Raw genomic sequence first — 13,856 nt, 5'->3', positions numbered from 1 at the left:
AGTTCACTTCAACCAAACCCAGACTGAGGTTTGGAGGACCAGAGGTCAGAGGTCGATAAGCATTCACACCTCACCAACTGGTCCAGACTTTGACTAGGCAAATGAACTGAACATCGCTGGTTCTATTCAGGTTCCTGTTCAGTCACTTCAATCCAACTCCAGTCCGTTTGCCTAGAAAGTCCAGTTCCAGGTGTGAATGTTAATCAACCAAAAAGCTGAAATCTGGTCTCGGTTCGGCTGAAGTGAACTCTGGTGCAGTTCCAATGCCTACAGGAAGTGAACTACAGCGCAGGGCATTCTGGGTAAATGCAACCAAAGCTAACGTGCTAGCCCAGCGCTAGCAGCAGAAATGGCTCCTGGCCTTTAGCCAAAGACTAAAGAGAAAAATCTGACGCCTCCATCTTGTTTCCATCTGGTGAAGAAGGAAGTTGCTCTCAGTGTCTTCAGAGGATTTTGTGTGGTTTCCTTCAGTGGTTCTTGGTGCAGCGCCCCCACAGGCCAGGAGGGGAACAGGTTGGTTTGACTCAGAGAACCACATGATGGAGTTTTTAACAGTCGACTGACCTTCAGGTGGGAAACATCCTTACTGTTGGTTTCTTAGGGGGTCCAATGTGTGGCCCGGGGGCCATCTGTGGTCCTTGGAGTGATACTGTTTGGACTTTGGGCCAGAATTCAGGTCCAGATGGTTGATGCAGGTTAGCACGGCCTTTCAGAAAATATACAAACAAATTAAATCTCTAAAATGTAAAGCAAAGTTTTCCTCATTGTTTTGTTTTTAGTTTAATTTTCTAGTGAATTAAACCAAAAACATCCAGTCATCAGTTTTCATCTGAATTTGATAAGTTACCTAAATTTAAAAAAGAAAAACATTTACTTCAACAACTAGGATCATTTGAGTCTGATTGGATTTTATTTGAGGGCATCAGAGGCAGAATTTTAACTCGTATTTATGAGAAATAAAAATGATTTTCTTGGTTCAGTTTTGCTCCACTTTGTGTTTTTCTGCCACATTAAATTTTCTTAAAATACATGAAAATCCTGATGAGATGAGATGAGGGAAAGTTTGAAACTTTAGCAGGTTCTGGATATTTATATCTATAGATCCATAGATCTACAGATCTAGCACTAGATCTATAGTGCTAGATCTATAGATCTGCTGGTTTCACTTTCTGAAAGAGAAAAAATTATAAATTTAAAGCTGAAAATGTCAAACAATCTCATCAAAATGAAAATGTTTTGATTTTTCAAAATTAATCATTTCACACATCAGGATTAATCAGATGGGTTCTGATCAGAACCTGATCAGGTTCTGTGACAGTTCAACATGTTTCTCTTTATACTTGTGAGTTGTTGTTTTGTTTTTTAAATAAAAATGATAAAGTTTCTCCTTTCTTGTGTCTCTGTGATGATAATGCAGCAGAGCTAAAGTCTGCAGGTTCTGGTTCTGGTGTCGGCCCGACATAATGAATAATAATAATGAGCAGAGCTGCCAGCTGCCACAGATTGAACTATTTAGGAGTTTTTATCGTTGCTGTGAATATTCTCTGCGGTTCAGGATCAGAGAAGCTATTTGAAGATGAAACCTCTGGAGCTGCTTTCTTCTTCAAACAGCAACAATCTGCTCTGTAATTTCGCTAAAACTGAAAACCATCAGCACATTTTTCTGTTCGGCGGTTTCGCTGCGAAAGATTAAAAATAAAAAAGCAGTTTATGGCCTCTGTGAGATCTAGTTAAAGTTTCCTACACATGTGGCCAGAACGTAACGATCCAAGAAAACCCGCCAAACAGAAGAACAGCTGGTTATTCTGCTAAAGCTCAGAGCGACACCTGCTGGCTGTACAGGGAACTGCAGCTGCTTCAGGTCAGGCAAAATATTGCAGAAAACATGGAGGAGTACGGAGGGCAAACAGGGACAAAATTCATTAAATGTACCAACGGAAGTCAACGATGTCCTCACTAGATGTAAAGCAACAATTACCTGTAACTAAACATACGTTAATCAAAGGTCCCATTTTTAAGAAATTTAAAGTCTCTAATTCCTAGTTTGATTAGCCAGCCATCCAGCAGCAGCCATCGCCAGCCAGCAGCAGCAGCCAGCATCCCCAGCCAGCCTCCATCAGCCACCATAACCAGCCATCCAGACCAGCAGCCAGCAGCAGCCCAGCCAGCAGCCAGCAGCCAGCAGCAGCCAGCCAGCCAGCCAGCCATCCAGCAGCAGCCAGCAGCAGCCAGCCAGCCAGCAACCAGCAGCCGCACCAGCAGCACAAGCCAGCAGAGCAACCAGCAAGCCAGCCAGCCAGCAAGCCAGCAGCACCAGCAGCATCAGCATGCCAGCAGCAAGCCAGCAGCCAGCAGCAGCATCATCAGCCGCCAGCCAGCCATCACCATAACCAGCATCCGAACCACAGCAGCCATCCATCCATCACCAACCATCATCACCATCCATCCATCATCCATCCATCCATCCAGCCATCCACCATCATCCATCCATCCATCCATCATCCATCATCCATCCATCCATCCATCCATCCATCCATCATCCAACCATCATCCATCCATCCATCATCCATCCATCCATCATCCATCCATCCATCCATCCATCCATCCATCCATCATCCATCCATCCATCCATCCATCATCCAACCATCATCCATCCATCCATCATCCAACCATCATCCATCCATCATCCATCCATCCATCCATCATCCAACCATCATCCATCCATCCATCATCCATCCATCCATCATCCATCCATCCATCCATCCATCCATCATCCATCCATCCATCCATCCATCCATCATCCATCCATCCATCATCCATCCATCCATCCATCCATCCATCCATCCATCATCCATCCATCCATCCATCCATCATCCAACCATCATCCATCCATCCATCATCCAACCATCATCCATCCATCCATCATCCATCCATCCATCCATCATCCATCCATCATCCATCATCCATCCATCATCCATCCATCCATCCATCCATCCATCATCCATCCATCCATCCATCATCCATCCATCATCCATCCATCATCCATCCATCCATCCATCATCCAACCATCATCCATCCATCCATCCATCATCCATCATCCATCCATCCATCCATCCATCATCTAACCATCATCCATCCATCCATCCATCATCCATCCATCATCCATCCATCCATCATCCATCCATCCATCATCCATCCATCCATCCATCCATCCATCCATCATCCATCCATCATCCATCCATCCATCCATCATCCATCCATCCATCCATCCATCCATCCATCCATCATCCATCGTCTGGTGGATGATGGATTATTTTATTTTACTTTAATGATGCCTCCATCTGCCTTTAGGATCAATAACATATTTAATCTTATGAATTAAACTAATCAGCGGTTTGGGATTAATGTGACCAAATGCAGAGAAGATTCAGATCAACAGAATAAAAGGAAACTTACGATGCTGCAGAACAACCAGAACAATCTGGATTAGAAGCAGTTCAATAATTCATATCTGTCCTTCTTCCTCCTGGTCGCCAGGGGGCGGTACGCAGCGCGAGGCCGCGTCACTATGTGATGACACGTCACTACGTTATGAAAACAGGCGCGTGTGCGGTGGCGGCAGGTTTAAAGAGTCCAGGTTTGGAGCGCAGAGAGAAACGTCTGGGTGAAATCCGGGATTTAACGGCGGGATTATCGGGATTACTGAGGAACAGCGGGATGTCGGAGGACAGGTACGAAACTGAGGTTTGACTTCACCTTTCTGACGTTTTTCCGCCGCTTTATTCTGGAGGGAACAGCGCGGACCGACGAACGGGTCAGATTAACTAATCTGGTCAGCGTCTCTGTCCGATTATGAATATATGTTATTATAATCTGATTTGTTTTTAGCCATAATCTGACTTCATTCGTGTTAAATGGCGCCATTTCCTCCCAGTCAGCCTGATCCAGTTTATCGGCGGCTCTTTGTCTCGTTCCAGCCGCTTAACCTAATATTAAACCAGTTAAACCAGTATGAACTGGTGAGGCTGACTGGAGGTCCCCAACATGGCGGACAGCGGCCGCTGCCGGAGCCTCCGCGGTCTGGACCATCCCAGCTGTGCTGTTCTGACCTGTGACCTCTGACCTGTGCCTGCAGCCTTCCCCTGCAGGAGCTCTCCTGCCAGAAGCGGTTCGGCATCAAGCGGAAGAGCCTCGGTTCCGAGTCCACTCCGACCGACCTGGTGCTGCTGCGCTCCCCGCGGCCCAAGCAGCCCTGGCCGGCCTGCCTGGGCAAGGAGAACCGGGAGGGCCGGTTCGTCCTGGCCCGGAGGTCCCGGAGGAGGTGGCGGTCCAACTCAGGTGGGGACCCGGCCCGGTTCTGGTTCCGGAGGGTGTGTCCAGGTGTGACTCCAGCTGTTTCCCTGCAGGTGTTTCCTGGGATCACCTGCCGGACGAGCTGCTGCTGCGGATCTGCGGCTGCCTGCCGCTGCCGGACCTGCTGCGGGTTTCTGCGGTTTGCCGCCGCTGGCGCCGCCTGGCGTGAGTCCCGAACCGGTTCTGATGGGTCACAGCTCACTACACGTTCATTATTCAATTTGCATTCATTTTTTATTATCATTTCAATTTCTGCTGGAATGATCAATCAGTTATTGAAACGATCGATTAATCGCTAACTGGACTCGATCTATTCCACCAGAACTCCGGTCCAGTTTTAGCTTCACATTCTGGAAAATCTCCAATCAATCACCTTTCCATCCAATGAATCAATAATCAATCACTGTGTTGCTGCTGTTCAGCTTCAGGCAATAAAATGTTTAGTTTGATTTAAATTGATTTTATTTTCATATTTTAATGCATTTTTATTGTTTGGAATTATTTAAATGTTTTTTTATCCAATTAATCGTCAGAATAATCGATTATTGGAATCGAGTTAAAGCTGAGTTTGTTGAAATGTGGGCTTTTAATTTGAAAGTCTCTCCAGTCCCAGTATTCCCAGTAACAGAAGGCGCTCCGTATCCAGCACCGTTAAATTATGAACAGATGTTTGTTTTGGCCTGTTAAAGGAACCCGTCCGGTTCTGGTTCTGGTTCTGCAGGCTGGACGAGTCCCTGTGGGTCAGTGTGGACCTGGAGGGCCTGACCCAAACGGGCCCGGCTCTGCGTTTGGTTCTGAGCACCGGGGTCCAGAGGCTGCGCTGCCCGCGGGCGTTTGTTGAGGAACCGGACCTCTCAGAACCCGGGTGAGTCCAGAACTTCCTCCTGGTCCGGTAAGGCCCGGTTCGTGGTTCTGATCTGGGTTCTTAATGAACCCAAAGATGCAATAATAAGATCTGAAAAGTGCGGCGTGCCTTTAAACCCTGCCTCAGCTGGGTTCAGCTCTGGACTTTGACTAGGCCATTCTAACCCATGATGCTGCATGTTCAGGCTGGTGACCTTTGACCCCAGGCTCAGCACCATGCTGCCCTGTGAGCTGGTTTCTCTACGGAACCAGAACATCTGGACCGCCGGGTCCGGTCCGGTTTATTTAGCGGTTGCAGAGTAAAGGGGTTGGATGTAAAACAGGGGTCTCAAACTCGCGGCCCGCGGGCCAACTGCGGCCCTCGGGACGACAGTTTGTGGCCTTAATATGAAAGTTTAATGTTAGTGCGGCCGCCAGTTTGATGTAATTGGCACTTTTCAGTGTTGTGTGCGGAGCTGAACGAACTTACCAATCACGGTGGAGTATATTGCTCTCGGGGGCGGGACATCGGCCGGGCCTATTTGCATTTTCTAGTTGTCATTATTTGCATGCCGTACATGCGCAATTTCCGCGGCCGCTCCCGCTTCACGTGCTTCAGCATCCAGTCTGGACCCGGAAGTTGCTGATCAGTGTAACGTAATTAAGGTTAGGCGCTGTAACGCTTGGGTTGTGTTTAAGGGAGGAGAGGAGGCGGCAGATTCGTCAGGACGGTCAAAAACTCCCAACCACTCTGGTACTGGGAATTCCCCAGTGTTGTCCTTTAATAAACTCTCTTCACCAACCTTACAAAGCCGGTTGAACGGCTGCTATATTATCAGACATGAAAATTGAGCAGCGTCCAAACAACCCGTAACATTACTAAAAAGGTAGGGAGCTAACATGTCCGTCTAGCACGTTTCTCCCACGCTCTCTATAGAGAAGCCGTGGCGCATACTTCTGACATCATTAGCAATGCTAGAGTATCTTAAAGAGACACTACACAATTACGGCTGTTACAGCGCCTGACTACGGCCAAATATGGTAATAGGCAATCAGAAAGGTTCTGCTGAGGAGGCCGTGTGTGTGAATGCGGCCCAGCCTCACCCAGACTCTACCTCCAGCGGCCCCCGGGCCTCCAGCGCCCCCGGGTACATTGAGTTTGAGACCCCTGACGTAAAAGCAGGCCGCACCGTTCAGATTTGTTCCAGTGGATGCTGAATGTCTCCGTGGTTTTAGCTGTGTGGCTCCTGGTTCTGGTTCTGCAGGCGGCTCCAGCTGGTGGATCTGGACCTGTCCGGTTCCGTGGTTTCTCCCTCGGCGCTGCGCAGCGTCGTCTGCCGCTGCAGCCGGCTGCGCCGCCTCAGCCTGGAGGCGCTGCCGCTGTCCGACGACGTCCTCAGGTAATCGGGCCGGAGGCGGGCCGTGGGCCTGGCCGGGTGGGTAGGACTGGTTCTGACGGTTCTGTCTGGTCCGCTCTGCAGCTGCCTGGCTCAGAACCCGGACCTGCTGCAGCTCAACCTGGGCGGCTGCTCCGGTTTCTCCGCCGCCGCTCTGGCCGCCACGCTGGGCTCCTGCCACAGGTCAGAACCGGCTCCGCTCGGGCCGACCCGGACCGGTCCCGGTTCTGACCCGCTCTGTGTTCTGCCTCAGGTTGGAGCAGCTCAACATCTCCTGGTGCAGCTTCAGCAGGAACCACGTCCAGAACCTGGTGGAGACCCTGAGCCCCTCCGTCACACACCTCAACCTGAGCGGCTACCGGGACAGCCTGGTGCTGGACGGTGAGGAGCCGGAACCGGGTCAGAGCCGGGCCAGAACCCCTGCTCTGGACACTCTGCAGGGTTTAACTGGACCTGGGCTGACGGTTTACCTGCTTTGTGATTCAGTTCTTCACCAAATCATCTCAGTCTGATGAACAGTTCTGGAGAACTGCTGGATGAACAGTTCTATTTTGGGTGAACTGTTCTTCTGTCCCACTGAATCAGTTCCCCTGTTTGTTCCAGATGTGAAGGTTCTGGTGGACCGATGTCCGGACCTGCAGACATTGGATCTCAGGTGAGAGCGGTGGGCGTGGCTTCCTGCTGCTGCTGCGTGTGGCCGGCGGCGGTTCTGGTTCTGGTTCTGACGGTCTCTCTGGTTGCAGCGACAGCACGCTGCTGACGGCCGACAGCTTCCTGGTTCTGAAGCGGCTGAAGAAGCTGCTCCACCTGTCGCTGAGCCGCTGCTACCACATCCACCTGGCGGCGCTGTGGTGAGTCACTGCGGCCTAGTCAAAGTCCACACCCTCTTCCTGGTTCTGACTCGGTGGGGATGGATTTAAAAGCAGGCCACACTTTTCAGATTAACTGGTAGAATCGGTTAAAGCTTCTGATCTGACCCGGTTGGTGAGTTTGGACCAGAACCAGATGCAGCTTCCAAAGGTTCTGGACATGGTAGAATAGTTTAGTGCTCAGCTGGTGTTCTGGTTCTGACCCGGTTCTGGTTCTGTCCCCAGTGACCTTGGGAAGGCGATCCCGTCCCTGCGGTTCCTGGACGTGTTCGGCCTGGTCCAGGACGGCCAGCTGGTGGCGCTGCAGGACGACTCGCCGCGACTCGCCATCAACGCCCGGCCGTTCTCCTCCGTGGCCCGGCCCACTCCGGCCGGCCCGGTCGGCGCCGCCCAGCCCGACCGCAGCATGTGGGGCCGTGGATGCAGACTGAAGGTCCGGTTCTGACCGGACCTGAGGGTTCCTGGTTCTGTTCAGTGTTCCTGGTACCGGGGGCCAGTTGGCGGACTTGGCCTCCTGTTGGGCGACCCGGCCGCTGTTGGACTCTGCCGGTTCTGATGATGTTAAAAGTTCTGAATGGTCTGCTGGAATAATGACTCAACGCTGGAATCACTGAACAGTTTTAATGGAAGAGGAGGTTCTGGTTCCGACGGGTCCAAACACGACCCAAATCATTCCAATCAAAACCGGGAAATTAAACACGGATCCGTTCGGTTCCGATCCAGTTTTATACTTGAAAATGTTGACAGATTTTCTCTGAATCGTGTTTGTATTAAATCCTGGAAGCTGTGTGATGTCATTTCCTGGTCTGAGTGATGTCATTTCCTGGTGGGAAACCGGAGGCGGTCCGACTCCTGGACCGGTCCGGAGGACGAAGTCGGTCCAAAGTTAATCAAATAATCTGGATTATTTAGACATAAGAGGGAAAAATGGGTCACTGATGTATATTAATTTATTATTTCGAACTAATTAGCAAAGTAAATATTTAATTTGCCAACTAAATATAGAGCTAAATAATTTAAACATTTGGCTCACTAAGTAGTTTTGAAACCAGTTGGCAAATTAAATGTTAGAAAGCTAAATATTCAGAACATTCTTAGCTTGCTAACTAAAAGCTAAATATTCAGAACATTCTTAGCTTGCTAACTAAAAGCTAAATATTGTTAGCAAACAGTATTTACTTCAAGCTGAATATTGAGCTCCATATTTACTTTGAAAATTATTTTATCTTAATTAGTTTGGAACTGAAATATCATTAAGCTTCAAACTAGTTAGCGATATAATTATATCTAGTTTGAAGCTTCATATTTAACTAAATATGAAGTTTTCTAACTACACATTTGGCATAATTAGTTTTCCATCATATGTAGCTTCCAAGCTATTAAAGCTAAATGTTTGTAGTTAAATATTTATTCACATATACAGTTAAACATTTTGCTCACAAACTTTTTTGAGCTAAATATTTTTCAGTTAGCTAACAAATCGTTTGAAGCTAAACATTTATCTTGCTAACTTGATCTTTAACTCCCTAAATACTTAAATGTTTAACTGGTTACATATTTAATCTAAAGCTGCGTTATGAATAACATGGTGAAAATATGACCTTATAAAACAAACACGTTTATCTTATAAACGGCTAAATAACCACATTTTATAAATAGTTCTTACTTTAGCTGAGCCGTCCGGTACCGGTACCGTTCATGATTTACTGTCCTGGTTCGGTAGTTCGACCCGCTCAGGTAATTGGACCATTTGGACCGTCTGAAAGCCATTTATTTTTATCATAATAAAACAGGAAACGAGCCACAGGGGAAAGGATTTCAAATACTTTTTCACAGTACCATGGATCTATTGGACCCGGTGGATCGTTCCAGTTAGATTCATCAGAACCAGATGATTTATGAACTGGATCCAGAGTGTGGGTTCCACCAGAATCAGGAATAAACAGCCAGGGTTGATTCGGCCATATTGGTTTATTAGAAAAGTCACTTCCAGTGAGGCGGACATGTTTAACCGGACCGGTTCCGTTCGGGTCACATCAGAAAGCCAGTTACTCTAGAAAAGCTGATGCAACTGAACATCTTGGCATTTTGGACCAGCAGATTCTGGATCGGCAGAGTTTCGTTCCAATCCGAGATTTACTTCAGGATCAAATCAGATTAGTAATAAATGAGTTCAGAACCAGACTCCAGATTTGGGTTTATTTTATTTAAAACAGACAAAAAAAGGATTTCATGTGTTTGTGGGAGAAGCGGGTCGAGGCGGAACCGACCGAACTGGCTTTCTGAGCGGAAACATGTAGAGACTGAGGAACGAGCTGGTGCTGCTTCATGGGAGAGCCCCCACCACCCCATACAATATACATTTATATATATAGAAAAGTGGCTAAAGATGCTAGGATGAGACGTTCTCACGGCACCATGGCTTATTAGCAGAAACACAACAGAACCGCCATCTGGACCAACTAACGGACGCGTCTTTAATCTACAGGAAATGACGTGCAGAATGCTACAAAGTTATCGTTGTTTTCATCTGGTGCGTCTGGAGACCGACGACGGGACAGTCCGGCGCCGCCCCCTGGGCCGGGCCGGCGCCGACGGGTCGACGACACACAGGAGGAAAATATTAGAAACAAAAAAAATATTTTACAAATCCCCCCACCCCCTTCCCACAGACGGGTCACAGCGGGAGGACGGCGCCGAGACGCTTCAGTCGTCCTCACCGTCGTCCTGAAGAGACAGAAGGACAGAGACACGAGGTTAGGGTCCAGCAGAACCGGGTCAGAACAGAACCAGACCTTAGTGCGGCCGGTCGCTTCTCAAGGACACGTTTTGATTCTTCACAGAATCTGGAGGAAATCACTTCCTCAAGCTCTAGTTCTGAACCGGATCGGAACCGGTTCTGAAAACAGGTTTAAACCGGTTCAGCCTCTCACTAGTTGTTAAAACCAGAATCGGATCAATAATCTGAGTGGACTGCTTTAATCCAGAAAGTTAAAGCAGGTTGCCATAGCAACACGTTCAGGATGTCGCCTCCAACCACAGACCGGTTCAGTCTCCATAGCAACGGTGTTCTGGTTCTGCTGGAGGTTTGTTCCCACTGTCGCCTCGTGCTTGCTGTGGAGGGCCTTCAGCAGCCTCCTTCAGAAAACATTGTTTACAGTAACCATGACGACCAGCTGCAGCTCTCACCTCTCCATCTTCCCCTTCTCCATCCTCGTCTTCGCCTTCCTCTTCCTCGCCCTCGTCGATGTCCTCCAGACCTTCCTCATCCTCCTCTTCGTCGTCCTCACCCTCCTCATCCTCCATGTCAGGGACCTGGAAGCGTCCAGACAGTCAGCGAACCGCCGGGCGGCGCCCCCCGTCCCAGCGGCGCCCCCTGCACCTACCAGGTAGTACTGCAGCGGGTTGGGCCAGATGTCGTCCTTGATGACCTCTCCCAGCTCGTCGGCGCCGGCGTCTGAGTGGTCGGTGAACCAGGTGAAGAAGCTCTCCGGCTCCTCGTGCTGACGCTTCTTCCCAGCTTTGTTCGGCGTCTGGCTGCTCCGTTTGGTCAGGTCCTGTAGAACCCAGAGGTCAAAGGTCAATAGTTACATGTCAATGATGATTGTCATCCTGACCTCAACAGATCTGCCCTTGAAAAAGCCCCTCCTCACCCAGATTCAGCCAATCCCCGGTTATCTGTTTAACCTTTACCAGGTTGAAACATAACCCAGAACAATGTTAAACTTTTCCTACAGTAAAATTTTAGCACTTTAAGAATTTTCAAGGGAAGTTTTAGAAACTTTTTCAGCACCCGACTTTGGAGATGAAACAAATGAACTAAAAAAAGACAATAGGAATAATAAATATTAGTCACATTGAAACAATAGTTAAGCTGAATGACCTTCCTGCTCAATTTAAATGCTTAAACACAACATACAGTTGAAACTACATATTTACATAAAACTCATGAAAAGATATTTATTTCTGCCCAAACGTCTTTTGTTTCAGGTTAGTCAGGATTATTACATTTATTTCTACTTCCTGAATTGCAGTTAGAAGCTTTTGGTCGGCAGGCCGGAGCAAACGCACCTTTCCAGTTTTCCATTTGATCTCAGTGGATTTGGAAACCGGATCTCCGCCCTCGTTGACGTTAAACTCTTTGGAGAGAACTTTGTTCTCGAAGTACGGATTCTCGTCGAAGGACTGCAGGGACACAGAGGAGAACAGGTGGATCAGAAATCATCATCATCAGCTTCAGAACAAACTAAGAGAATCAACCTGAGACTCACAAAATCTATTCTGTATCCAGACTTGATGTCCTCGAACTCTGTGACCTCAACCTTGGACAGATAATGAAGAGCTTCTTCATCTTCCTCCCCCAGAAGAGCCGAAACTACAAGCAGCAGACAGGAGTTTTTATCTGTTCCTGACAGGAGGAACCAGAACCAGAACCAGATCCGGCTGTTTACCTTGTGGATGGTTGACGAACGTTGTGACCCAGAAGTTTGGGATTTTGGCGATGAGCTCTGATCTCTTCTGAAAGAACGGCTGGCGTAATTTGTTGTACTTCTGCTCTACTTTTAAAATTTCTTCACTGGCCTGTTCGTTTAATCTGGAAAACAATCAGCGTGTCAGAACAGTAAACGGTTTCCATGACGACACGTCGGGTTCAGACTCACCTGTCGATTTCGTTCTGTACTTCATCAATGTGTTCGATCGCCTCCTGCTGTTCTTTCTCTGAACACAAAACATCAAAATTCAGGAAATAATATCCCAGTAAAATGCAAGAAATTAATTTAAGATCAAAATCATTTTGGTTTAAAATAAAAACATTCTGGAAATGTTAACAGGCGATCTAATGAACATCCTCAGCCTGTTAGCGTTCAGACTGTCAAAAATCTACTTGATGAATTTTCTAAACTCCCTTCATGAGTTAAATATTAAACGTGAACAATATTTTCTACATAAATTAAAGTTTTTATTTCAGAGTATTTGAGCTTTACTGAACATGAACTTTATTGACCCAGGATTGGGAAATTATTGGGCAGCAGCAAAAAACACAAAATACTCAACATAATGAAATAAAATGTAAACTTCTATAGTAAAATAAAAGTATAATCTAAAACCAGCTGCTGAAAGCAGCGTGAACACAGATCCTTCACACTCAGCTTACATCCTGACTGCTTTATTTTTAATTACTGTAAGTACATTTTTTAATGCGCAAACACACATTTATATAAAATATGATTCTACTCTCCACATTTCTATGGTTACATTTAATTACTGTCCAGTATTTCATGTTGTAATCCTGCTGCTCTTTGTTTTTAGATATTTTGTCTAGTGTGACTCTGCGGACCCTCCGCCGCCTCAATGTCCCTCTGGAGGACAGGAGTCAGGACGCGGTGTTTCCGCCCCAGGGCTCCCAGATCCGGGTCGTGTTTTCCTGGAGGCATTCCCTCCTCGCTGGGGGTTTTCCACGCTGCAGATCGTGGGTTCCCCCCGCAGACGGCCCCTCCACCCCCCTCCTTCCTGTTGCCGTTTAAGGCGGCCTGGTTTGAATGAAAAACGGGCTGAGCTCCGGCTCCGTGTCTGCTGAGGAAGCCCTGAGCTCAGCCAGCGCCTCCTGCTGCCGTCTCACTGTTAATAAAAAGCTCACACTGACCCAAACTCGGTGAATTAGCCCGATCTGGTTATTTAAACAGCGTTTAGGAGCCAAACTGAGAACAACTGCTGGCCTGCTGTATTGTAAACTAACGGCTACAGGCTAGCAGAAGCTAGTAGAAGCTAACGGAGGCTAACGCGGCTAGTTAGCTGCAGCTGCATCACTAAATATCTCAACATGTTGAGCGAACTGAGGCCGTTTCTGGAAACCAGGTGCTTTAACTCCCAGGATGTGGTTAACACGAGTCCATCAGCGGAACCCGAGGCCGTGAGGACGGCATAATGACGGTAAACAGCTGAAAATGGCGCTGAGAGGAGAACCGTTATTACCGGAGGTCTCGTCCCCTGCGTCGTGGTTTGAATTCTCCTTCCTGCTCACTTTAGCCGCTGAGGCCGACATGCTGCCGCTTCTCCGACGCTCAGTAGACCTGAAGTTCCTCCCGGCGGGTTAAATCTCAGCTCCTGACGACAAAACTTACTTCACCTCACAAACAACAGTCCGCCAGCAGCGCCACGATGGGAACAAACCGACCCGCCTCCGTCAACACATTTATGGCTCTCTGCTGCCCCCGGTGGCCCGGAGGGATGTGGACGCCACGGGAACTGCATGAAGTCAGGACCAGACATGAAGCATAAATATATTAACTCTACAGGAAATAAAATGAAGGAAAAAAGAACATTATGTACATAGTATGTGAATGTAGGGCAGAATATAAATATTATAATATTAGATTGGAAAATCAGCATCAGA

General features: G+C 47.8%; 2 protein-coding genes across 2 annotated transcripts; one reads left to right on the top strand and one right to left on the bottom strand.

The window, feature by feature from the left end:
• Window positions 1-3,305: 3,305 nt before the first annotated feature.
• skp2 (S-phase kinase-associated protein 2, E3 ubiquitin protein ligase) lies at window positions 3,306-8,259 on the top strand. The gene is made up of 10 exons (XM_032569220.1): window positions 3,306-3,731; window positions 4,136-4,338; window positions 4,407-4,518; window positions 5,075-5,218; window positions 6,462-6,596; window positions 6,678-6,776; window positions 6,847-6,974; window positions 7,197-7,248; window positions 7,337-7,444; window positions 7,688-8,259. The coding sequence occupies exons 1-10, from the start codon at window positions 3,574-3,576 to the stop codon at window positions 7,905-7,907; spliced, it is 1,359 nt and encodes a 452-aa protein (XP_032425111.1). The 5' UTR covers window positions 3,306-3,573; the 3' UTR covers window positions 7,908-8,259.
• A 1,155-nt stretch (window positions 8,260-9,414) lies between these two features.
• On the bottom strand, window positions 9,415-13,662 carry LOC116723982 (protein SET-like). Its single transcript, XM_032569240.1, has 8 exons — window positions 13,436-13,662; window positions 12,124-12,181; window positions 11,914-12,056; window positions 11,734-11,837; window positions 11,534-11,647; window positions 10,849-11,019; window positions 10,652-10,777; window positions 9,415-10,189 (listed from the first exon to the last, which is right to left on the bottom strand). Exons 1-8 carry the CDS (start codon window positions 13,503-13,505, stop codon window positions 10,169-10,171), a joined length of 807 nt encoding a protein of 268 aa, XP_032425131.1. The 5' UTR covers window positions 13,506-13,662; the 3' UTR covers window positions 9,415-10,168.
• Window positions 13,663-13,856: the final 194 nt, after the last annotated feature.

The sequence above is a fragment of the Xiphophorus hellerii genome, chromosome 8 (assembly GCF_003331165.1).
Source record: "Xiphophorus hellerii strain 12219 chromosome 8, Xiphophorus_hellerii-4.1, whole genome shotgun sequence".
Classification (NCBI taxonomy): Eukaryota; Metazoa; Chordata; class Actinopteri; order Cyprinodontiformes; family Poeciliidae; genus Xiphophorus; species Xiphophorus hellerii.
The sequence above is the reverse complement of the archived record's forward strand: the minus strand, read 5'-3'. Positions and strand labels throughout refer to the sequence as shown.

Coding starts and splice junctions, on each gene's coding strand:
- skp2 (XM_032569220.1), top strand. CDS start 3,574: ATGACACGTCACTACGTTATGAAAACAGGCGCGTGTGCGGTGGCGGCA. Junction 7,249..7,336: donor CTGCAGACATTGGATCTCAG/GTGAGAGCGGTG, acceptor CTCTGGTTGCAG/CGACAGCACGCTGCTGACGG. Junction 7,445..7,687: donor ATCCACCTGGCGGCGCTGTG/GTGAGTCACTGC, acceptor TTCTGTCCCCAG/TGACCTTGGGAAGGCGATCC.
- LOC116723982 (XM_032569240.1), bottom strand. CDS start 13,505: ATGTCGGCCTCAGCGGCTAAAGTGAGCAGGAAGGAGAATTCAAACCAC. Junction 12,057..12,123: donor GTACAGAACGAAATCGACAG/GTGAGTCTGAAC, acceptor ATTGTTTTCCAG/ATTAAACGAACAGGCCAGTG. Junction 11,648..11,733: donor CTGGATACAGAATAGATTTT/GTGAGTCTCAGG, acceptor GTGTCCCTGCAG/TCCTTCGACGAGAATCCGTA.